Source organism: Tympanuchus pallidicinctus, unplaced genomic scaffold (assembly GCF_026119805.1).
Source record: "Tympanuchus pallidicinctus isolate F22 unplaced genomic scaffold, pur_lepc_1.0 scaffold4, whole genome shotgun sequence".
In the NCBI taxonomy this organism is placed as follows: Eukaryota; Metazoa; Chordata; class Aves; order Galliformes; family Phasianidae; genus Tympanuchus; species Tympanuchus pallidicinctus.
This window is the reverse complement of record NW_026294758.1, coordinates 25,230,715-25,256,710: the sequence shown is the minus strand read 5'-3', so window position 1 is coordinate 25,256,710 and position 25,996 is coordinate 25,230,715. Positions and strand designations below refer to the sequence as shown.

At 38.0% G+C, this 25,996-nt stretch overlaps 1 protein-coding gene across 1 annotated transcript in view; it reads left to right on the top strand.

The window, feature by feature from the left end:
* The window catches only part of CAMK4 (calcium/calmodulin dependent protein kinase IV), a 154,884-nt gene that overhangs the window by 66,124 nt on the left and 62,764 nt on the right, over positions 1 to 25,996 (top strand). Inside the window, exons 2-4 of the mRNA XM_052701033.1 lie at positions 2,399 to 2,477; positions 17,811 to 17,873; positions 18,541 to 18,623. Of these exons, the coding sequence (XP_052556993.1) occupies positions 2,399 to 2,477; positions 17,811 to 17,873; positions 18,541 to 18,623 (225 nt within the window). The remainder of the gene's footprint in view (positions 1 to 2,398; positions 2,478 to 17,810; positions 17,874 to 18,540; positions 18,624 to 25,996) is intronic.

Here is a 25,996-nt window from a genome sequence, read left to right as displayed (position 1 = left end):
TGCCATAGGATTAAATATTCCCTAGTTGTGGTATCTGTTGCTTATCATAGAAGTGCCCAAGCCATTGAGTATAGGTGGTCTCTCTTCTGTAGTACTGTTAAAATGTATTATTCACATGTAGTAGAGAATGCTTGCAGAAAATAATGCACATGTTGCCACAAGGGTTTTTGCTTCTTACATTTTTATTTCCTGGCAAAATATGTCCATGAAATGTTTCATTGATATGAATAACGTTCAAGCTTTTGAGGGTGCTACTGTTCGCAGTCATGGTCCAATGCTTCCTAATGCTTTTGGTGATGATGTCTTGAATCACTATGACCCTCCAAGGCATACAGTCTCTGAAAGGCTGTATGTGCTGATTCAGAAGAAGGCTTACCAAGGTTCAGCAGGAAGCTTCCTAGCCTCCTCCTGTAATGACCTTGAGGCTACAGAAACAAGCTGTTTGTGTCATTCTACTGCTCGTGACCATCTCTTGTAGATGTACTGGCATGGATTTCTTCTTGTTGAAAGAGATGTGTGTAATGAAGTTCAATACAGCAAGGTGCAAGGTTTTGCACTTGGGCCGGAGGAATCCCAGGCATCAATATAGACTGGAAGGAGCGGTCCTTAAGAGTAGCCCTGCAGAGAAGGATCTGGGGGTCCTGGTAGATGAAAAACTGAACATGAGTCAGCAGTGTGTGCTTGCAGTTTGGAAAGCAAATGGTATCCTGGGCCGCATCAGAAAAGGAGTAGCCAGCATGGACAAGGAGGTGATTTCCTCTCTCTACCCTGCCTGCCTGAGGCCCCCGTCTGGAGTACTGCCTCCAGGTCTGGAGCCCCCAGTATAAGAAACACAGGAAGCTGTTGGAGAGGATCCAGAGGAGAGCCACAAAGATGGTCAGGAGATTGGAGCACCTCCCCTACGAAGACAGGCTGAGGGAGCTGGGCTTGTTCAGTCTGGAGAAGAGAAGGCTTAGGAGTGACCTCACTGCAGCCTTCCAGGACCTGAAGGGAGCCTACAGACAGGAGAGGACTCAACTCTTTGAATGAGTAGATAATAGCAGGACAAGGGGAAATGGTATTAAGTTGAAGGAGGGAAGATTTAGGTTGGATGTCAGGGGGAAGTTCTTTACAGAGAGAGTGGTGAGGTGCTGGAACAGGCTGCCCAGAGAGGTTGTGGGTGCACTGTCCCTGGAGGTGTTCAAGGCCAGGTTGGATGGGGCCCTGGGCAGCCTGGTCTAGTATTAAATGTGGAGGTTGGCAGCCCTGCATGTGGCAGGGGGGTTGGAGACTCATGATCCTTGAGGTCCCTTCCAACTCTCGCCATTCTGTGATTCTGTGATTCTATGTGCAGTACAGTTGGCTGTATGATGTGTATTATATGAGTGTATGTTACTCAGGAAATTGATATGGTAAGAGCCAGTCCCCTCTCGCTTAAAAATGTCCAGCTTTTTGGAATTAATTATTGGATCTTAGAAAGCATGATACGTCTCTTGAGGACAGACTTCATTGCTTTGGCCCATACGGTCAGTGCTATTGTTGGGTCTCAGAGGGCCTTAAATGCTGTGCTGAGATGTAGCACTTCAGTGCGTCCATTTTACTACTGGCTGACACTGAGTTATTCAGAGGTGTCTGAACACAAATGTTATACAGTTATAGAGAATAATCTGAATCATTTATAACCAGTATGGTTTAGCCAGAGGTTTTTCCTCTGTTTAGCTAGTTCACAGAATACAAAAGTAGTACTTTGTAAGTAACAAATAAAGCTGCTGAGACACCCTGTTCTAGATCTCTGGAGAATGTAGTCTGACCTCCCACCCTGATAAATGTCTTCCAGATACAGATGCCATAACTTTATATTATGAGTGCTCCTATTTAGCTTGTGGTGGGTCTTGAAAAGGAACTGAAGCTCTACACCCAAGTTGTTTGGTTTTGCTTTGAACAAACCTCTTCAGTTTCCACTGAATTAATCAGAGTGCTGCATGCTTCATTTGCTGCTGTACTTCACTATTTGGACAACTGGGCAGGAAGTACCACAGTACTTTTCCTCTTTTCTATCTCCCCTGCCATTGCTGCCAGTAGTGGTGAAAAACAAATGAAGAACGACACAATAAAAAACAAAACATCTGCCTTAATTGTTGCAAATGGCCTTAACAAAAGCAAAGAGGCACCTTGAGCACTTGCAGTTCTATTGCCTGAATAATAATTGAACTGCACTGGTTTTATAGAGAGCACATTTCACTGCTGTTTTTGTTCCATGTATGGGGGGAAAATGAGATATTTTTACCTGGTGTGGGAAAAGTAGAAAATGTTAGCTAGGGAAATCTGTTTGTTGACGTATTCAAAGAGATGTATGTACAACTATTCTTCCTTTTTTTTTTTTTCTTTTTTTTTTTCTTTTTCTTTTTTTTTGATTTAGTGGGGCTACATCCATTGTCTACAGATGCAGGCAGAAAGGGACCCAGAAACATTACGCCATCAAAAAGTTGAAGAAGACAGTAAGTGTTTTTTGTTTTGTTTTTATTTTTACAGTTTTTTGTTGTTGTTGTTGCCATTTAGTTGTTTGTTTTTCTTTTTTCCTTTGGGATATGTTTGGGGTTTCCTGTTCTTCTTTCTTTTAGATGTTGTTTCTTAGTGGGAGGGAATGGATTAGACTAAGGACCTCACTAACCTTTTTATTTTCTCTAACTGGAATTCTTCTGTTCCTAGTTTTAGAGGTAATAGTATTCTGCTGTGAATCTCTTGTCCCCATAGCTTGCTTCTGTCTTCATCTGGTGTTGTCTGTATGGACCTGGATTTGGAGAAAGCATTTTAGACAAAGATTTCTTCCACTATGTAAAAGAAATGGGTTCTATGTCATTCAAATTTTCTTTGATTACATATTGCTTTAGTATATTGACTTGCTCAAAATATAAATATCATCATATAATTTATTTTATTCAAAAACAGATTAAAACACGGATTCACATTCAAGTAAGATTAAATATTTCATGGAGGCTTTTCTCCACTACAAAATTACCGGAGGACCAGCTGAAACATCACTTATTTTTAGAACTCTATATATATCACTTTTACCAGGGCCATTGTTATGTGTTACAAAATAGATGGTGGAAAGCATGAAGAGAGACTAAAGAGGAAGGCTTAGAAATGGACTGAGAAACTTCAATCAGCACAAAAGAAATCATAGAATCACAGAATGGCCTGGGTTGAAAAGGAATGTAATCCTGTAGTTTCAACCCCCCTGCTACGTGCAGGGTTGCCAACCACCAGACCAGGCTGCCCAGAGCCACGTCCAGCCTGGTCTTGAATGCCTCCAGGGATGGGGCATCCACAGCATCGTGGGCAAATGAGAGATAAGGAAGAGCAGTTCATATTTCTAAGAAGGGAAGATAAATTTGAGGGGAAGAAAACAAACTGTGAGATATGGGTATGATTTCTATTTGTGAGTGGTTTTGATTCAATTTATTCTAGTTTTAAAACATTCATTAGTCCAGTAGTGTTTGCGTGCAGCAACATAATGAGAGGTGGGTGGACATAAACATGTCTACATGCTGAATTAACTGGTGGTCTCTGTGCAACATATAACAAGCAGGTTCTACATGAGTAAAAGGTTGGTATTAATTTGTCATCTCTGAAAGTAAGCCAAAGTTTAAGCTGTCATAAAAATTTAGTTTTGTTTGCCGCATTTGAATTAGCACCTGGTGCATTGCAGAAACAGTCATTGCATTGCTGGAGCCTTCTCTGTTAATCAAAATGCAGAGAACTGTATTTGTAAATTTTAATCAGTTTTCTATGCCTATGATTCCTGTAACAGTTTAAGAATATACTTTCTTACAATTCATGTTCTGCAGTGCATTTTGAAGAAAGATACGACTCTACAATAGTTTATTTGCCCCTTTTTTGGTATTTTAGAGATAAATTCACATTCATGATGATCACGTTACACTAGATCCATGCAGTATTTGGTTCTGATTTTTTGCTGACTTTGATTGTAACAAAGATTTTGTTTTTAAAATGATAATAGTTAGAGAAAGATGGCAAGCGAGAGGAACATAAGCATATGGTTATGTATTTCAGAACAGCAATAGCTTAGCTTAATGCAGCTTTCACTGCATCAGCGGTGTGTTTAAGCAACTCGTTTAGCTAAGCTGTTCTGGTGTAGTCATATACTTTGGGATGCTTTATTGTGCCATTAGAACAAGTGATATTGCTGTTTGACTGGCTTAATTGTATAATTGAGAACATTAAAGGAGATACTGTAACAATATGTTGTGGTTTGTGTCTGTGTGCCATGAGCTCCTCTGGTTGCTGTCCAAATTGGACACATAATTATTACCACCGAGACAGGACTAACTGTGTGGTAGTATTTCCACAGCAGGAGGCCTGATATTTGCTCAGAGCCTATCTCAGTAAAAATAACTGTGTGGGCCAAGTTATACACTAAAATGTTGATTGGCTTAAGTTTCCAGTTGGCTTTTTTAAACAGTTATAAAAAACAAACAAACAAACAAACCTTAACTAGCAAAACAGATGGCATTTCAGTAGCTGAGAAATGAAGGGAGAGAGAGGAAGAGCCTGTGACTGCTTTTGATATACAGTCACCTTTCTTTAATTTTCTTTCTTAAATATATTTAAGGGAGTCTGAAGAGCACAGGGGATTAGAATACAGAGGAATATATTGAAAAAGCAAATTCTCAACTATGTCCAATCAAACTGCCTGATTTTAAACACTGCAAAGCACAGAACAAGAGTAACCTGGTGAGAAAGAGTGTCCAAGAGAACAGAATGCAATCAGGAAGCAAGTGATCCAGCTTGCACTGGAGGTAACAGTGGTGTGTTGCTTGCTACAAGCTTCTCAGAAATTAATGCTTTTTTTCTCATGGGAGAGGCTCAGATAAGAAACAAATGATGCTTTTGGATTAAAGTTGTGTGCTGGGAACAGATTGCAAAAAACATAAAACACCTGACCATGTTATTTTCATTGAAGTAATTAATTTTTCATTTTGCTTTTCATTTCATTTAAAAGCAAATATAACTTTGGACAGGACATATCAGCCAATTCTCAGAATACAGATCTGTGGAAAGATGAGTGTTCTTAGAATCTTCTGAAATTAGTATTTTTTTAGTATATTAGGGCTAGCTGGATGAACCTATGAACTGAGGCCAGCATGAAAGCCATGTCATTGTTTGAGCAGGTAAATACCACCCAAGGAATAAGGTCCACCTCAGCCTTAAATTTCCTGCAGAGTCTGGACAAATTGCTTAAAAAATATTGGAGAGCTTCACCACTGGAGAAAATAGATGACCACTCCTCTGTGCCTTCCAAGTTGAGACACTGAGGGCTTGCTTATTTTTTAAAGGTGCCAAGTTCTAATTGAAGAGCTACCTGAGAGCTATCACTGCAGTAAAGCCACATGCTTGGAGAAAGGCAGAGTAGGATTCTGAGGTAGATCATCTGGATTTTGGTGCTCTTCTGCTGCCAGTTCAATCTGTGCTCCTGGCCAAGTTATGTGCTCTTTTTGTTCCTGCTTCGTCAGCCACAGCAAGGAGGTAGTGTTTATTGATTTATCTTCACAGCAGTGCTTTGTAAGATAGCCTAGTCAATATCGCTAGGTTTTAGTTGATACATATTTTCTCATAAGAGCAGTTAAGTATTATGAAGCGTTGGAGCCTCTGTGCCTCAATACTGAGACATCCAAGTGCAAAGACTGCTTTGGAGAATTTCATTTTGTTTAGTATGTGAGTGTCCTCTCACAGGGTTTGTGATATTTAAATAATATTTCTTAGGTACTTAAGATCATTTTTATGAAGCAACATTATTCTTAATACTTTAGGTCAGAAAAAAAGCAACAGTTTTTAGGCTACACATTCTGGCAATAGTTGTACTGTGATTAATTCTAATATATTTACTGTAATTAATTAATAGTTTTAGATTATTTTAGATAATCTAATTAATCTAATATTAATTCTAATAAATCAGACTATTTGAGAGTAATTAATACTCAGTCTGTGGAGCAGAGAGAAGTATGAATAAGGAAGGTAACAGCTTTCCCACCTGGATAAATGAGATTGGATAGCAAGGGCTTAATTTAAATGTACTGTGATATATGTATATATAACAAGCTCCATACATTCCCATTTGTACAAAGAATATAAAGATTGGGGCTTTTTTATTCTGAGTTGCAGTGAATTGGTGATAATAAGTTGTAGACATGACACGTGCAAAAGTTGAGTCTGTTATCCTGGAGTAGTGCTGTTTTCATTGAAACTTTCCGAATTGAATGAGAAGGCAAGTGCTATAGATGTGTATTCTGGAGAAAGAGTGTAGGAACTGTGTGTCATACTTGGGAATTGTCAAATTTAGTAAGTAGGATTTCCAGTGACTTTTGGAGAAGATGTGTTTGTGCTATAAAACAGAAATTTTCATCTGCTTCCATGAGGCCTTGCAGGATTTTTAGCTTGAATGCCTGCTGCTTCTGTATTTCTCTGCTGCTGTAGAATCTCTGATGAGACCATATATACTGGTCCTTTGATGCAATAACCATCAGTACTTTTGCTGGATTGGCATCTAGGAAGAGCAGAGGAATAGCTGAGTAAGCTAGTCCACAGGAAAAGTGAGAGACAGTTTCTTTTTACTTTTTACTTTTTACTTTTTACTTTCCTTCAGAAAAGGAAAAAGATATCACTCTAGAATTGAAAGAACCTGTCCTACATGCATAAAGTTATTTAACTTGCCATCTGCATTACAATGTATTGTACTATATCTCATTGCAGTGCAGATGACATGTAAAAAATCATTTAATGTAGAGTAATATTTTTTTGCGTGTCACCGTTTAGATTGTATTGCTGTGTTCTTCCTGCGTAAGTCATCCCTCAGGGTAAGATTTTAAGGAGAGAGTATGTGTGTTGTATCTCTTCCTTTCTGCATTTAATTTGCACACAATTAGCTAACATTATAACATTCTTCTTCTTCTTTTTAGAAATACAGAGATCGATCAGTTAAAAAAGGAAAACATAAAGCTCAGCTCATTTTACAGTTTGAGGAAACTCAACCTGCTGCACACTTTGCATTGTTAAATTAGTATCGAAGAAGCTAAATAATATCCCTTAGGTGATTCAGAAAAAAATTCAGTGAAAAAGAGACAATTGACAGAATCTTTTGTGAATTTATCTAAGCTGGATATTTTTTTCCACCAACCCATCCAAACGCATCTTGTTTCCTTTTCACCTGCAGTGATTTGTTTTCTCCGTGGCTTCAAACAGTTCTGGAGCAATGTTTGTACGTAAGTGTAGAGAGGCAAGATGGGGAATAGAAGTTAAGTGTGCTAATACATGACGATATATTTAATGCTTGAAGGAAAAGCATAATGCTGAAAAGTAATGAGTTGATGGACAGATATAAATACTGGTTTACCCTCAGATTGTAGCCCTTCTTTCTAGAAACCCATCATTATTTACAGCCAGTAAGAGAAGCTGTACCTCAGAGAAGTGAGGGCTTTGGTATAGATAGATGATCCCTGAGGATCTCTGAAAGTTTTCCCTACTTGCATTGTAGGTGTATGCAGGTGTATGCAGTGGAATCACTGCAGGTGTGGCAGTTACTTATTTTGGAGGAGATTCTTGTTCTATGTTGTTGAGCAAAGAATTAAGTAAAATCTGCTTTCATGTATGGAAAGGCCAAAGATGAGAAACCATAATGCTGCCTTCTGTGCAAGTAGTTCAGTTGTTGAAGTAGGACAGGAACAATTTATGACTTCAAACTGCATATCCTGGGTTTATTACCAGGATTATATTATTTATGGGTAATAAAACATTTTCCCATAATTGTAAAATAATAATAACTATAATACTCCCTCTCTCCCTTTCTTTTTAAGTAGCCATCAAATACTACCATTTCTTTCTAATAATTATTCCATTCAACTCTGGTTATGTTCAATGAGCCAATGTTTGAAACTTCAGCTGTTCATCTATTACGTAGTATTGTTGAAACCTTCTGGAAGCATTTCCATAATTAGTAAGAATTTACATAAATGATATTTTAAATTATTAATTTAGTAATATTATAGTCACTTTGATTTATAGTCTTTAAGTATATTTTAGAATTGCAAAGATCCAACTTCTGTGGATTTCTAAGCAATAGTCTTAGGGATATCAACTTGCAGCAATTTAGATTTTGTTGTAGGGGTACATAAAATTTATATTAGCTTGAACTGTTTGCAATAAATAGAACACAAAGCTATGAGAAGAAATAGCATGATAATTAGTTGTAGATTACTGAATATTACAAATATATTAGAATTTGAAAGAAAGTTAAAAGAAGACACAATCAGAAGTACTCTGTGGCATGGCTTTCAAGTATTTGTTGGAAAGGTCCTAATTTCTGCAGATCAGAATCCCAATTCCTGCAAATGAGAAGTTAAATTATATTCAACAGAAATTTAGGAAAATGATACATGTTACCATTACAGTTTATTTTAGATATTCTTCTTGGGTCATTATTGTTCTCTAGCTGCATCACAGTAATAAGAATAGTTCTTTCATGTTTTGTGGATGGAACTAACATAAGGCACTGAGGCTAGCAGCTGGATGTGGAATGAATCTGTGACCAGGCAAGTAGCACAACAGTGCATAAAGCATCAATAATGACCTGCGGCATACATTGCTTCACAGATAAAATCTGTGAGGATAAGGTACATATGTACAAGGCTTTAGGTAACTGCTTGTCTGTTACTTGCCTTACAGTAGCTGACAGAATGAAAAGCTCTAAAGAGAGAGGCTAAAGTGTTATGTTTCAGTTTTACTAAAACTGGTTGGTGAAAGGAGCACTCTGTTGAGATTGGCATTCAAAGCCTTTTAGATCTCTTGGTCAGTTCTTTCAAGGCTGGAATGTAGATTTAGGGGATGGTGATGCCAGTGCTCTTATGTATTGCAGCTCCTTAGTGAACCATATATACGGGAGTGGGAGTTAGTTTTGTGTCCTTCACTATATGAGAGGTCTAACTCAATGTCAGAAGAATGCCTTTATCATCTATAAGCTTTTCTACTGGTATTCTATCTTTCCTGTTAAAATTTTGCTTGGAGGCAGAAACAACACCTAAGGTTCATTGACTCAGTACAAAAGAAGGCACAACTTTACAAGTGACTGATAAATGTTCCTTGTTCTTCCCAGTTCTTGATTTTATTTCTTGATGTTATGTTGTTAATGCAGAAATGTCCTTAGTGTTTATGGATGCCGTATTTGTCTTGCAACTGGTGTTATAAGACAGGTCTTCTCTCTCTTTATATGGAATGTGTTCAAAGAAAAACTGCTGAATGTTGCACACAGTCTTTTCTTCCCAGAGCTTATGAGAGCATATGCAGGCTATAGTAATTGTAATGAGGACTTTAAATAACTTTGGTAGAAGGTCACAGGTTCTAGTTCAAGCTCACGTAGTATATACAGCAGACTACTTTCAGCATCTGCTCCACTTAGTCCTAAATTGTATAAAGCATCAGGGAACTAAGAATTAAATATGGAAGGCAACCTGTGGCTCTTTTGCACAGAATTCGCAGGTTGGGATGTAGTCTAAACTGATCTTCTATCTGATCTGTTGGGCAGAGCAGTCACGCTATGCTCTCAGCCTGCTTGGTTGCTTCTCTTTTTTCCTGCATGGCTAGTAGGTGCTGGTAGAGGAGGTATTAATGTAGCTGGGACATCCTCTATAGGGATAGGAGAGACTTAGAGACAGAAACATTCCTGCACATTCTAATACTCATTGATAGTGAACACTAACAAGAATCTCAGCTCACAGTTTCTGATCTGTGAATGGAGCTCTTTAAGTTAGCTGTAGGGCCACACTTTCACATGTCTAGCTACTTGCCTAATCATCTGCTGTATCTACTTGCTCCTTGGGGTCCTCTCACAGTTGTATCAAACATTTTCCATTCTCCCTACAAAGTTTCTGTATGGGATTTTTTTTTTTTCTTCTGTGAGGATCTGCTGGCTTTCTATGTTACCCAGGTTAAAAAGAGTATAATCTGTGAATTATAAGCAGTTCTGGGGACATGGACTCTTATTTTGTTGTTGTAGTTGCAAAGTTACAGATTCTATCTACTAGCAAACACTGAAGTGACTTTGTGACTTCAGGACCCCTCATTGTTGGTGTCCAGGGCTGATCTACCAGAAGACCTTTTCAATATCAAGAGATGCTAAAGTCCAGGTGCAGGTCTGAAGATTCTGGGTAGTTTTTCAGAGATTACATGCAAGACTTAATCCATACCTGAAGTTGTCAATATTTATTCCTGTCTGATGTTTGATAAAGAAAATATTCTCATTTGATCAGCAGACTCCCAGCCAGGCATTACAAAATTGAGTGGTTGAGTATATATTTCATCACATGGAATAATCTGGTATCTCTGTTGTGTATTACAACAGTAATGCTAGCCCTTGTGTGTCAAACCTTCATTGAGTAGCAGTGAAAGCTGAGATGGACCTGTGAGTGTGAGTGAATGCAGAGAATTATGTGAACATTAGCTTTATATTTCTGTGCAATTTATTGAATTGCTGTAGGCATCAAACTTTGCCAATAATATAAGTAAGAACAGTATATTTATTCTCAATTTTTCTCATGCAGCTGAAGTCTTGTAAAAAAATGGAATAGCTTTGAGATAAAATGATATAGTAGATGATAGGAAATGTTCTATCATCTAACAGATTTCAGCTTCTAAAGGACTATGATTGACAACACCAGTCTGTACAGTTGATATGTTGGAGGGAAGAGAAGCCATCCAGAGGGACCTGGACACGATAGAGAAGTGGGTCCACATAAACCTGATGAGGTTCCACAAGGCCAAATGCAAGGTATTGCACTTGGGAAAAGACGATCCTAGGTATTAATATAGACTGGATGAAGAATCCCTTCAGAGAGGCCTTGTGGAGAAGGACTTGGGGGTCCTGGTGGACAAGAAGCTGACACGAGCCAGCAGAGCGCGTGCAGCCCAGAAGGCCAACTGTGTTCTGGGCTGCATTAAAAATGGGGTGGCCAGCAGGGAGAGGGAGGTGATTGTCTCCCTCTACTCAGCTCTTGTGAGGCCCCATCTGCAGCACTGCGTCCAGGCCTGGGGCCACCAGTACAGGAAGGAGGTGGAGCACTTGGAGCGGGTCCACTAAGATGATCAGAGGGCTGGAGCACCTCTCCTATGAGGAAAGGTTGCGGGAGCTGGGATTGTTTCGTGTGGAGAAGAGAATGTTCTGGTGAGACCTCATTGTGGCCTTACAGTACTTGAAGGGAGCTTATAACAGAAGGGGGAATGACAATTTACATGAGTTGATAGTGACAGGACAAAGGAGGATGGTTTTAAACTGAGGCATGGGAGATTTAGGTTAGATATTGGGAGGAAGTTTTCCACTCAGAATGGGTGGTGAGAAGCTGGAACACAGAGGAGGCTGTGGATGCCCCGTCCCTGGAGGCATTCAAGGCCAGGCTGGATGTGGCTCTGGGCAGCCTGGTCTGCTGGTTGGTGACTCTGCACATCACAAGGGGTTAAAATTATGTGTGTCATTGTGGTCCTTTTCAACCCAGGCCATTCTGTGATTCTATGATTCTATGATGACGTGGTGATACAGTGTATTTATTTGGAAATGTGGTGATAGCATGAAGTCTTACTAAATGCCAGATGTCTAATACTGATTGCATCATTTAGATTGAAACCTAGCTTAATAAATTTTAACTGTATTTGTAGCTGTAAAAGTGAAATTGGAAGAATGGGCAAGGAAATGGCAAGTACAATTTTCTAAATAACTCTTTAAATGTGACTATTTTGAACTCAGGAAAAAAATGCACTTAGCTTAGATGTACATGTTGTTCTATTTTATAAGTGTCTTCCTCTGTGCAGCTTTGGGAGCAACAGTAATGGCAGTGACGCTATAAATAGTGAACAACTGAAACAAGCAGTTCATGAATGCTTGGTAGTCTGAAATTCATTTTTGTAGATGGTTCAACATTTATCAAACATATTTACATAAAAAATCCGCTTATAAATTAATCACAAAAGGAAATATCAACAACATTATTCAGGTAGTTAGACTATAACGTATAGTAAGACTGTTCTAATGAATATATAACTTACTCTGAACCTATGCAGAAAACACATTATTTTAAATCACCTGTGTTGTGTAAGCTATAAGAGCTATTAGAACCTTGTGATTCATCCTTATGTGGCACCATCAAGTTAAGCAGGAAGATACTTTGACCAGGATCTGTGTGGTTTTGAAGAATATGGTTTGCCTCTGGCCATCTTTACCCTTAAAATATAATGTTGTAATATGGAGGATCTATTAATCAGATAAATCAGCACGTAACTATTGTTTGTAATCTGTCCCACAAACTATCTCTTTCCATCTGATAGCTTGTCTGTAAATGCATTCTGCTCTTTGACATACGGAAGTGTTGCTCCATTGATGGTAAAGATTTACATTTAACATTAACAGTATTATCATATGAAAAAATAACATTTTTTCTTCTTTCTTGAAAGCCTTGTGCCATTTGCTTGTACAAGCCCATATGACCTGCATTTGCAACCAGCATGTTTGCATACAAGCAGACCTTTAAGCATCTAATAAAACATCCTGAAATAAATAAAACATCCAAGCGCATAACTTGCAGTAGTTCCATGCAGGTGTGTACAGTCTGAAGAATATACATCCATTGAAACATTGTAGATACAAATTGGAAGTGTGGACTTGAGTCTAAAGGCAGAAAATACTTGATTTAATAAGGAATAGTCTGTTTCCCTTGCATTAATAATATGAGTGGACTTATGGAGGTTCAAAAACTTTGTCAGCAACCTCTGAAGTAAGAATTCCCTGCTGACTTTATAGAAGATACTGCAGCACTGTGCAATTACTGCTGTGCTTTATTGCATTGTTTGATGTGTTCTTCAGGGGCCCTGTGTTCAGCTTCAGTAGGGTTAGAGCCAGAATAGTCTGCTAAGCTTAAAATACAGAAAATATTATTTTCAATCTTTTTTTTTTTTTTTTTTAAAGTGTAATATTAGTCCAAGTACAAACATTTCTCCATTTCAAAGAGAGAGCTGCTAAGAAGCTGCTGAGAAGGTCAATCAATGACCCGGCAAGAATTGCCCCTAAAACATAAGACAAATTCTTTATTTCAAGCACTCTTATTTTCATTCAAAAAAAAGTTTCACAAAGAATCAAATCACTTAAAATAGGTGTTAAATAACTACTCTAATTAGAACAAAGAAGTATCCTTAGTATCCTTTTGTTCAAAAGGTTCATCTTGTAATTCCCATTACTTGGAACACGGTGAAATTAAAAAATAAAGCCTACAACTGACTAGGAAGTGTGTATTTTAAAGTTTTTCTCCAGAAGAGAAAGAAACATTCATGCATTATGTTTGAAAACTTTCAAAAGTAACCTAGCAGCCCTTTGCATACTTGTCACAGTCGGAAACACACTTTCAGACCACCAATGGCTGTGCATCTCTGCTGGTGAATAGTTGTATTTGTGTACATTTTTAAACGAAAAAAACAAATAAACAAAAAACAATGATGTAGTTAAGAAGAGTAGTTATCAATTAACACCATAAAGTCTGAGTATAGGAATTCTTTTAACTGAGATGGACATATAAATTGTTTCTTAGAAACGCATGTAGCAGAGTGTAATGTCAAGCCAATCATGATTTGCAGCATGCTCCTTGTAAGTGCAAGGAAACACCTGCTCAGAGCCTGAGCTGTTGATTCAGTAAAGCATTCATTTGCCACTGATGAGTTAGAGGTGTTAACATGAGTCAATAAAAGAGATATTAAACAAGAAGCTGTACAGAGCTGAGGAAAACAGCATCCATGAGGTGGACTGCGCTGTGAAGCTTCTGAAAAGCCATATGCATTTGCTGTTTTGTTACTTGCATGGGCACCCTGCACCCTGGTGACCACAGCTGGCTAGATGTACACCTCCATATCTTCAGGGTCTTAGGGAAGGAGGACAGCAAAGAACAGGCTTGTAGGATGAGGAACATGCTCTGCTTCTTACTCTCTACTAAGTCTAAGGGGCCTTTACAACTGCTGGCCACCTGTGTTTTCAGGATAAAGTACTTTACTGCAAGGCAGCAACTAAACTAACCTCTTTACAGTGACAGTTCATTTTATCTTGTGTCTGATTTAATTCAGATAGAATCAACACTTTTGTATCTCAGGGATTTGTAGTGTCACTCTACCTCGTGTCATGGAAACATGGAAGGATCTCAGCTTTGATTAAGGATGAGACCTAGGGTAAGACCATTAAGAATCAGACCTAGCTCTATTCAGTCAGTAACGAGGATCCAGTTTTTAAGATCCAGTGCTTTTAGAGACATAATTGTAAAAACACATAAATACCTAGTTCTAGAAAAGTGGGGGGAAAGAATGGAGAGAAAACACTAGCAAATCCAGGAATATTTTTAATGTCAATGTTCAATGTAAAGTAAGGGTTTGAAGGGATAATTTCACTGACCCACACTGGCAGATATTGTGCTAACTCTCTGGATCTTTGCTTTGAGTGAAATAATACTGTTACTGTAACTGTTAATACTGTTAGCCCTCTGTCTGTTTCTCAGTAAACTGGACTTAAGAGTTCGGTTTTGAGTGCATGCAACATGCTACCATTTTTCTGGGAATCTCAGGTGTCACAGCAAAGCCACAACACAGACTATAGAGAAGACAAGCATTTCAGTGTAGTGCCCAGGGCTCTTGGACTGCATCTTTCTCCCAGATTCAGGTTGGTAAATCTTTGCTGCTGTCAGACAAAAAACAGTCTCATCTTACTAAAATGTTGTGGCTATATATGCTGCTGTTTTTACTCTGAAACTATTCATATAATTTACACATGCGTCCTTCTGTTGTAAAATATGTTCCTTTAGGCATTTTCTAGGATGCTTCTAAACGTTTAGCACTCCTAAGCATTTATATGTGACCTATTTACTATTCCAACTCAGTATCTCAAATTTTGGGGTACCTTTTTCTCATACTACTATATGAGGAAGCTTAAAGAAAAAAATGTGTGTCAGATTGGGATCTGGATGATTGGATTGTAGAGGACTTCCTTACCTGAAACTGAGACTCAAGTCGCTTCACTTAATTTACTGCTGCCAACAACTTCAGAAGGAGCCTTTGTCATTTGTCAGTACTGCCTACTTAGTGCCAAAGGAAACATCCTTCTGATTTGGACAGGCTCTTACATGCCTCCTGCCAGGCATTCATGATGAGCAAACATTTTCAGAACTGGAGAAAATAAACTGCAGATTGTTCAGCTTGTATGGGCTCTTTTTGAGTGGATGAATTGCTCATTCTAAGCAGCAGCTGTGCCTGTGGTCATGCATGTTAACTTTTCTGATTTGATCTGGGGTGTGAAGTCCACGAAAAGATCCCAGATGTGTGTTACTGCCAGAATCACCGGAGCTGCTGGCCGTGTGTCTGAACTCTTCTTTTTTCTTGGCTCAAATCTCACTCTCTGAGGCATTTCTCACCACAAGACTTATCTTGAAGTTCAGTGGTGGGTGTCGCTGTACGGCAGTCGACATCACTTTGTGGACAGTTTTACATTTGAAAGCATTTCTTTGAAGATGTTTGCCTTCAAAAGGAAATGACCAGGGGCGTTTGCTGGCTGAAGACCTGTCCTTTGACCAAGTAACTCCAGCTTGGTATGGGAGACTGAGGCATGATACTGTTGTATCCTGGGAAGACGGAGAAGCAAGCTGGTGCCTCCCTGCTCCCTCTTATATGCTTGCTTGAATTTGCAAGGCCTGGAAGATGGGAACAAAGGAGTTCGTGCTGTCATTCCAAAAATGCTGACTTGACCGGTTCGGACTTATAAATAAGTTTGTACTGTCAATGTAGTGATCAACTGAACAACACAACCTCCAACAACCCTTCACTTCTGAAGATAAACATCTGAACTGCGGCGAATGGCAGGAACCTAGATCATCTCTCTCTTGCTTTCTACAAAGACTTCTTGCTTTTATTTCCTCTCCCTTTTTTTATCACCCATCTTCCCTTCCCCATCTCCCTAAGCAACTAGAATTGGTACTAAAATTGGACTAATATTTGACCTGTTGTGTCTTAATCTGGCCATCTGGTACACATATATTAATGAACCTTCTCTCCCTCCTGTAATTGGAACGAGGCGGTATGACGTTGTGCTGTGTGGGTAATCCAGGGGTGAGAAGTCATGCTGACCCACAGGCATCCTGGGCCCAAGAAGGAACTCCTCAGCATATGCAGCCACAGCATTTTATTAGATCCCAGCAAAGATATAAGCACCACTCTTATCTCCCATTAGGTATTAGGGGAATGGAGCATTTTGTTCCTCTTTAGTTTTTGTTTTCTGCTGCTTATCTGATGCTCTTAACGTATTGAACGTTGATTTTTGTGTCTTTTATTTTGCTCCCTATCAGAGCTGCTAAAAGCAGGTAAATGTCAACAACTTTCAATAGATCCTGAGGGCTCTTGCTCTATACTCTTTTACACCACTGCCACACCACTGCAGCTTCTGGCATCATTCCTGGCTTGCACGTGTTCAGGGAGAATCAAATGCTGCCTGCCCTGTACTTCAGAGCATCACTAATAGCTGGTTTTGATGTTGCTGAGAAGAATAAAATACTGAGAAGCACTCCCCATTTTTCAGATGTTAAAAAAAAGAGATCTTTTTGTAAGCAAGTGACTTCGTCATTAAGAATTTGAAGGTAATTTTATACTACTTTGAATGATTAAAATAGTATCATATAATTTCCAATTTAATGTTACAAAAAAAAAAAAGAACAAAACAAAACCCCAACAACCCTACAACAAAACCTAGAAATGTTTGATGGAATGTCTCCACTAAAAAGGAAGAAAAATTTTCTATTTCATGTTATTTATTTTACCAATTTGGAAAATGCCGGTGACTGAACTTGCTGAGTCTCATAACCCCCAAGATGAAGAGTGGAGTAGAAGAGAAATGTTTGTTTTCATCAGTGTAGAATTTATCTTGTGTTTGTCAGTATGTCTGCAACCATGGTAGTTTCTTCATAAGAGTATTGATTGATTGCCTTAGCAACATAAAAAGCATGCATGGTTTCTTACAAGCGTTTTTCTTGCTTGCTTAAGTGATCAAGTTCAGGAAGAACGGCAGTTGTCTTTCCTGAATGAAATACTGCCCAGGTCTGTCTTTTTTGTGAGAAATGATCAATTTACTCCAAGAGAGCGTAGGTCATGCCTGGATTGTTAAACCTAGCAATTTGAGAAGGGAAGAGCTAATCCTCTCATAGCTTAATCAGAGAGAGTCTGTGCAGAACTATACTCGTCTGTCAGGTATGTCTGAAGCAAGCTGAAGCCAAACCTTATGCACTGCTGTGGCTCGGGTTTGTTTAACTTTTGTGTTGCTTTTTTGTACTAAGCAGCTTGTTACTCTGCTTTGGTGCGCTCATCTTACCTGCAGAAAACTGTAAGTACAACTGGTGACCAGAGTGTGCCAAAAAGTGTGTGACCAGAGTGGCCATCCTAAGTAGTGTTGACAAGAACAGAGACTTAATAAAAATAGAAATGTTAGGAGTTTACTTGGATGTCTTTCCCTATTGTCTACTTCTACATGATTTGTTTTTGATCATTTTGCTAGATGCTGATCTTTTTTACTGTTACACCATCTGTCTTGTGATGAAGGAAGACTCTTCCACACAGTATACTTGAATTATATATGTCACCTCATTGTTATCTCGCAAGAGACTAGAATTGCTGTTCATACTTAGTTTCCTATGATAAACTTACCTGTGCTTAACAAAATAATCAATTACTTACCTATTTTTCCCCCTGCTTTTAACCAGATAGACAAGAAAATTGTTCGCACAGAAATTGGAGTTCTTCTTCGCCTCTCACATCCCAACATTGTAAGTTCAGTCACATTTCACTCCATGTCTTAAAATAATAATAATAATAATTTTTCTGAGCTCCACATTAACTAGGGTTATTCATTTATGTTGACTTGCAGGAATCTTAGTTAGAACTTTGGTTTCTCCTCATGTCTTCATTAACAATTCATTATGAAAGACCATTGAATTATACTTTACATTGTTGTTCTCATGGAATTGAGTGAGAAACTGTGCAAAAGGAGTTCTGTAGTTCTGTAAAGGATAAGAGGAATTTGGCTTTGTCCATCTTCAGTGGGAATTCAGCAACTATAGAGTGACAGAGGGATGTTAAGAACACTAAAGAAAGCAGATTCTAAAACTGCTGTTTTCCACAGAGATTATGGAAGTGTGAGGACTACAATAAAAAGAAAAGGAATGCAAAAGGGATAAAAATAGTCAATAGATAAATAAATAAATAAATAAAAGGAAAAAAAAATCCAAAGCAAATCAAAAACCAACAAGGTTGGGAGAATGTTTACAGTAATCTGCTTGACTGCAAGGTAAATGAGACACCAACTTTAGCTGGTATCCTCTACATTACTAGCTGTGGTCTGTGTCTTGCTGCTGGCACTGTGATATGCTCTACAAGAAGAAAAACATGAAGAATGAATCCTATGATTCTATTATTTTTGTTGTCTTTTACCAGATAAAACTGAAGGAGATATTTGAGACCCCTACAGATATCAGCCTTGTTCTGGAATTGGTCACAGGTGGAGAACTATTTGACAGGTAAGCTGTCTTTACATACCACATTGTGTATTTCCACCTGGTATGATATGGTCCTGTTTTTAGCTATACACGTAATCTTTGCCTGAGTAATTACTGTAGTTATTTCATCAAAATACAATTTCTTCACGTGAGACTTAATCTGCAGGAACTAGTTTAAAAAATGTGTTTGGAAATGTAAGTATTGGGAAGGTTGTGTTTTTTTTAAGGATTACATGAGTTGAGAATGGAAGAAATTGACAGTGAATTATGGAGAGCCTATATGGTACAAGGAGGGTGTTTAGCATGTATGTGGTGTCAGTGTGTGCCCCCAGGTGTGCTGGGGCAGGCAGAAGGCATCTCATAATGAAAAATGGTAGCTCATAACCAGTTGGCCAGGAGGGCTGTGCTATGTCAGATAATAAGTTTATAAGTGGAGAAACAGGAAAGAAATACTATTTGAAATTTGTAGGATTTATAAAACCAGTCATCATGTTAAAACATTTCTGCAAGATATCTGTTGAGTTCTTGTCTTAATTTCAACTAAGACAGAATTGTTTTTCTTCAGAATGTCTGGGGCCATTGCAAAAACAGGAGGAGGAGAAAGAGACAGAAACCATATTACTCCTAATGTTTAGTGAGGTGCAAGTTTTGTGAAAAGATTATGGCTGTCATCTAGACATGCACTCTGTCACCCCTGCTGAGTCGGTGTAAGCAGTAGCCTGGACTTAGCAGGCAGTGAAGCCAAGCAGGTTCAGATCTCCTTCTTGTGAAAGTGGCATTGACAAAGCAACTCGAAAAGGGTTACAGCCTTTCATCCTGTGGCAGTGCCTCATGTCTGAGGAAAGACGCCCTGATGGAAAGACATCCCTTCAAGGAAGACCTCGCATGTAATCCAGGGAAATGAACCACCATGGAGAAAAGTACCAGTGCTTAAGGGAGCTAGATGCAGTAATGATGATATGTGGAATTAACTTGAACAATAATACAAACTCCCAAGATCCAGATGACACTGTTATGTGGCGTGACCTGTGTGGTGGAGAGCGGTACAGAGTGCACCATTTTGTTGTGCCAGCACCCTGACAGGAATAAACTGGAAGGATAAAAAAGACCAACAGTGGATAAAATGACTAGCCTACTTTGACAATGTGAAGATAGTCTCTCTTCCTCCCTGCAGGCCTGTAAAGAAACTGGTTCAGACAGTCAAAGAAAAAGAAACTGGTTCAATGGCTCCTACATCTGTTCAAATGAGAATGCTATCGTTTAGAAGTAAATGTTCCTCTTCTTGATAGAGAGGATATAGTGAGTGCCATCCTGTGGTTTTACCTGCATGACCATGGAGAGGAAATGAGGAAATGGGGTGAAAAACCCATCTCAGCCCTACAGGCATAGATACATGAGCTGCAAGGCCAAACTACCACAAGAGAGAGTTCTTCCAGGAAAAAGGCAGTTCTGATTTACAGAGGGTAGTTCTTCAGACAGGTTAAATGAACCAATCTGTGTGGATTTGATGGCCTTGCACATCAGAACCAGAGAAATAAGAGGCTCTAGTGGACATGCTGCACAGTGTACTCCAGTGCTATCAAGTTATAAAGGGGAAAAACCCATCTGCATTTCTTCAGTGCCAGGGGGATCCCAAGAGTTAACTGTATTGGAGGTCAAAGGAAGTGTAACTGAAATGAATGGCAAATGTACCCCATTTTAACTGGCCAAGAGACTCTCAGGAGATCTCAGGAGAGGGTACTTCAAGGACCCAAAAAGGTATCGATGGGCTTTCAGTATAGCAGTCTTTGAGATGGAGGACGTTAAGTTGCTATCTATCTTGCCTGGTCTCTCAGAGGACCCTTCTGTTTTGGGACTGCTACGAGAAGATGAACAGCAGATGCAGATCTCCACTACAGTGGTGCACCAATCAGGACTCCCTGGTTCCCATTCATCAGTTAATTCATCAACTGGACAACCATGGAGTAATCAACAAGACTCTCTCACCCTTCAGTAGTCCTATAGGGCCAATGCAAAAGTCCAGTGGAGAGTGAAGGCTAACAGTGAACTATCATGGCCTGAATGAAGTCACACCACTGCTAAGCACTGCTGTGCCAGACATATTAGAAATTCAATATGAACTAGTGTCAATGTGAACTAGCCAAGTGGTATGCCACAACGGTCATAACTAATACTTTTTTCTCAATCCTTCTGGGAGCAGAATGCGGGCAGAGATTGCTTTTACTTGGAGAGGTGTAGAAATAGCATAACTGTTCAAATGTATGCTAGAGTGATCATGCCAAGATTCACCCCTCCTTTCTCCGTCTGCAAGAATGGTCCCTCTTAAAAATATCTTGTTTGCACTCTACTTGTGGATAGAAAATTGCAGGACATGAAGCACAGTGACAGGAGAAGGTTGTTTTTCATCTCTTTCTCATAATTTTCTTCTTACATCAACTTCTTAGGAAGAGTATCACAGAGTTTAGACAATGGACAATGAGGAGTTTGTGTTATGCAAAGAAATAATTTGGTTTTACTAGGTTTTTGAATGGCATCATATTATGCATACAAAATAAAGCAATAAACTCTATGTGGTTACTTTTAGAAGGCAGATTTATAATCAGAAAGCTTTTTTTGATATGAAAGAAGAGTAAAGGAAGAATTGATGGAATCAACATTCTGAGTACTTTTAGATAGATGGGACTGAATTTGAGCTCAAATAAATTAAATAAAACATTTTAATATGAGTCAAGGATCTCAGTAGAACAAAGATTAAATTCAACGACCATCAGGGAACGTAGAATGACTTTACCGTAAAAACTGATGTAGGTTTTCTGTTCAAAATTAGCTTTGACTTACTTATATAAGCAAATTGTTAATCAGGATAATTTTTTAAAACACTTCTACTACTATAAGTAAACTTCAGATTGTTTCAAGATTTGATTACATATGTAATCACTCTTCTCTCTTTATTATGTTAAACCCTTTAATTATTATTTCTTCAATTTTCATTACAGTTCTTTCCTTTTGGAATAATGATAATTATTCCTAAGGTTAATTCAGTTATATTTTTCTCTTGCTTCTTTACCCTCTGTCCCTTCAGCATTCTTTGGTTAAATGCAATGTAATTGCTTTATACTTTCAAGATTGACTTTTTCTTCTATTCCATGCTGCCTTTTATCAGATTTTCAGTCCCTCTGTTGATCTGGTTTTGCTTCTGTCAGTTAACCTCTTAAGTGTGACAGTCTTGCAGTACAATGAAGTCTGTTATCTGTCTTTCATGAGCTGTCTCTTTTTGAAGTTGATATTTTCCATTCAAATTTTACTGATATTTATTGATTTTCAGCAGAATCACTTTTCCAAATATTAATTTCAGAAAAAAATATCTATTCTAAATTTAAACCAAAGACTGATCTCATTTTCCTCAGAATATATGAAGATTGACAACAATAGCTTTCATTAGCTTCTTTCTTTTTTCAGTTTGATATGATTATGACAGTCCTTATGTTCTCCTTGTCTGTACTTTGTCATCTTGACTGCAGGATCTCTTATTTCTTCCTTCATTTTATTAAGTACACCAACCACTGTCTAAAAATACTGTTTATGGATGAAGGTCTCTCAACTTGCTTTCATTTCATATTTAATATTATTTCCTCTGAAATTTCAATTCCAGCTGATACTGTCTTGTATGGAGTGTAAGTTAACAAAATATGATATATATATATATTTTTTTTTCCTGAAGAACTTGTCTTTTTTTAATAGGTGCTGCAATTATTACCTCTTGTGAACAAAATTTCTTGAAGCTTCTTGTTTCTGCACAGGGAAATAGGAATTGCCAAAGACTTCATCTGCCACAAAAACGTGTGTCTTTTATAAATCTGTGTCAGAGTAGCATCTTTCATTTGTTTCTGATGTCTGGTCTCTTTAATTGGTATTAATTTGTCTTTTGAATATGAATCAGAGCCATGCACTGGACGCTGTTTCACATGAACGAGATAGTATTCCCTCCTCAAGGGTAGCAAAATAAAATGAAGAAGAAATCTTTCTGTCTTGACGTACCCAAATGCACCCTATTCAATGAAAAGCAGAATGAAAAACACACAAATTGGCTGTGGTGAAAGTGCTTATTGATGTAATAATAGCTCATTTAAAGTCTCTTGATTTCTGCCGCAGCAGTAATTAAAATAACAGTTTACAGAATAGAGAGGTGTGTGTTATTGCTCATTTGTAGGCTTTCTAATATAATTTACTGTTTCCTTCCCGTTCAAAGTTGCAATAATGCCTTTATACCTGACACTGTCAGAATTACTTTTTAAGTTCGTCAGACTCTAGCAGACTACAATATTCTCTTCAAGACAAGAAAAAAAAGTAATTTTTTGAAATGGTTGTAATATAAAATACAACTTAGAATGTGGTCACTGCATGTACTTAGAATTAGGTGAAACACCTAAAACATCAGAGGATATTCAGTTACAGCTTTAGGTATGAATAAACAATTCACACTAGGGTGATGGTGCAATTATAATACTGATTGGCTTCATGCCACTTTGTAAATGTGAACTGATACAACATTAGAGCACGCCTGGCTCTTAACTTCACTGTGGAAGCCTCTTCAGCTAAGGTATTTTCATTTAAAATATCCTCTTGTCTTTTACTATTCTTACTCAAGATAACTTTGCTGGAATTGTTGCCATAAATTTTCCTTCTGTCTCACTGACACACTTGGAGAAGGGGACAGTCCTTATGGAGGAAGGGCAGACTGGTATCTGCAAAGCTCTTGAGTTTGTTAAGTAGTGTCATTATAGACTCCTTGTGATTTCAGCATCACTGGCAAATATGTTCTCTTTCTGCCATGGCCTCATCGCTGAAATATAGACACAACCTGCATGCTGGGGAAATGAGGAGAGATACCACTTAATTTAAATATGAACATTCCCTCAGTTACTACCAAATCTAGCATTTAAGTTCATTTGAAATGCAGAGGTTTTGACAGTTCCGTGCAGGTGACCAGACATGTATGTATATTTGTGGCCTCTGTACCTGAAGCTGTATATGTACAGAAAGTCTCTGACAGACAGAGAGCTCACTGTTTTTCCTGTACCTTGATTCAAAACCTTTCCTGAAATTATAAAACAAGATATGAGTGCTTTGCACATTTTGTTTTTTGTTGCTTCTTCTATTTACATTATGACTGAAGTACGAAGGGAAGCCAAAACATTTTAGGAAGTAAAGTTATCTGGAGTATTTATGGCACCAAAGTATTTGTCCTAAACTACAAGTAAATTGATCTTATGATCAAAACCTGAAAAGCAAATCTTTCTCAGAAAACGTGATTTTCTGGTCAGTGTTGAAGCATAACTGGAGTAAGGAATGTATGATACATCCAGGCACTGTTAGAGGTGCCTAAGTTGCTGACGGGCTGGAGGCAGTGAACCTAGAGTAATCTGGAACTGCGTAACAACAAGTATTCTTAAGCACTGTGACAGAGATATAAGCGCAATATATGTTAAGTATGCCACATGCAGTTTCAAAATTTGATGGCCTTTTGCTTCAGACTTCTGGGGAAGTAAGCAACATGCCAGAGTGAGCTCTAACACAGTGTGCTTAAAATGTCAGGACAGCCAGAGCTGTCTGGCTTTGGCAGGGACGGCTGTGACAAGCAGGTAGTTCACACAAGCTCATCACATTTAGCCATTAAAAACTATTAATATGCTGACTGAAATGGAGTCTCTGATAGATGAATCTGTCCTTCTGAAAATCATGGGTGCTGAACTGCTCCTACTAATTTCACTGCAGATGGCTGTATTATGGCTATATTTGAAGATGTGGCAATTTATTTAGTCTTATCAAAGCTTTTAATATATAGTTCTTTATTTAGCTCAGAGGATTTTTAGTTCTGTGTATGCTGTGAAAATGCTGATGAGGAAGTTGGGAAAACAAACACTAGTACCTGTTATAATAAATATGGAATCTTCCCCCACATTCTCCTGTATGCCACACTTTTTCATAAACTACCTCTCATTATCATAATGAAGAAGGAAAACAGCTTCTCTAAATAACTAGAGTGCTGTATTTAATTTCAAATTCAGGAAATGTCTTCCTTGGTTGACCCAGAGTCAGATTGAAAGCCATTTCTGTATTTCTCCTTATCCTTCTTCATATTAGGGGCAGACAGTTTTGGTCATTAGTAACAGTAAAAGCTATTCTGAAACGAATTATGAAAATGGTCATAAAATAAGGAGGAATTAGCAAATTGAATCTGAGCTGTGGTATTTGTATACTATTTTTCAATTGTATACTATTCTTCAATGCTTTATTAAGAAAAATACATCCATAGTTAAAGAGGAAGCTTTACTTTTTAACTAAACAAATGCATCAAAACAATAAGGAATCAAAACCTTCTCAGTAGAGGCATGGGCCATTTTATGAATCACTCATTGGAAAGGTGTTCTTTGTAGAAAACTTTTTTGCTATTGAATAGATATCATTTTCTTTCCCTGTTTCTGACTATTTTTCAGGCTTACTTTATTTTGTAGAAGTACGTTAATTTTATTTTTAAATTATCTTTATGTAAGAATTAAGTGAATATGTACAGAGAAAATCTCCATGGTAACCAGAGAATTTTAGATAAATGAACGTTCATTATATAAAATCAAATATTGAAAAAATCAGCACACAGTGCTATTCAAATAGATCTTGTATTTGTATAAGCAAGTATCTCAGTAGTACTGCATGTGATGTAATGGGATGCAGACCACCAGTAACATGGTACAGGAGTGTGACATAAAAGCCAGCCAGAAAAAGAATAAAAATAGCCCTAACAAGAGTGATACCTTTTTCTGATGTTGTGATATTTATAACGAATGATCAAAAAAGCAAATATAAGCTTAGCATCAACATATGAAGAGAAATAATGTTGGAAGCTGGTAAAGAAATACAAGGTAGAAGTGATTTTATTTTTTTTTTCTTCCGGACAGCTGAATGCATTTATAGGCATTTGAAAGCTAAATTATGTATTTCTTAATATTGTTATAGAAGCAGCTCCATAGCTTGGAGTAATGGTATTTCTAATAACAATATCAGGCATTGGCTAGAATTTGCAAATATTATAATAACTGTTAAGATTGATTTACATAAAAATTACCTGCACTTATCGTTCTGAGGTGAAGGAAGCAAGACTTTCTGTGCTGAGATTTCAGTCTGAGCTGGAGGTTGGGAAGTTTGGCCTATGTAGGAAGGAAGTGGGGAGTTAAAGCTAAGAATAGGAGAATGTGTCAGTATGGAGAGTGGAGGAGGAAAAGGTCAGTTTGCTAAAGTAAGCAAGATTTACTTGGTCACAAAGGGTCACTAAAACAGCTTCTGTTCAAAATTGTGGAGATAGACTTTGCAATGGATTTCTCTTCCTAAGAAAAACA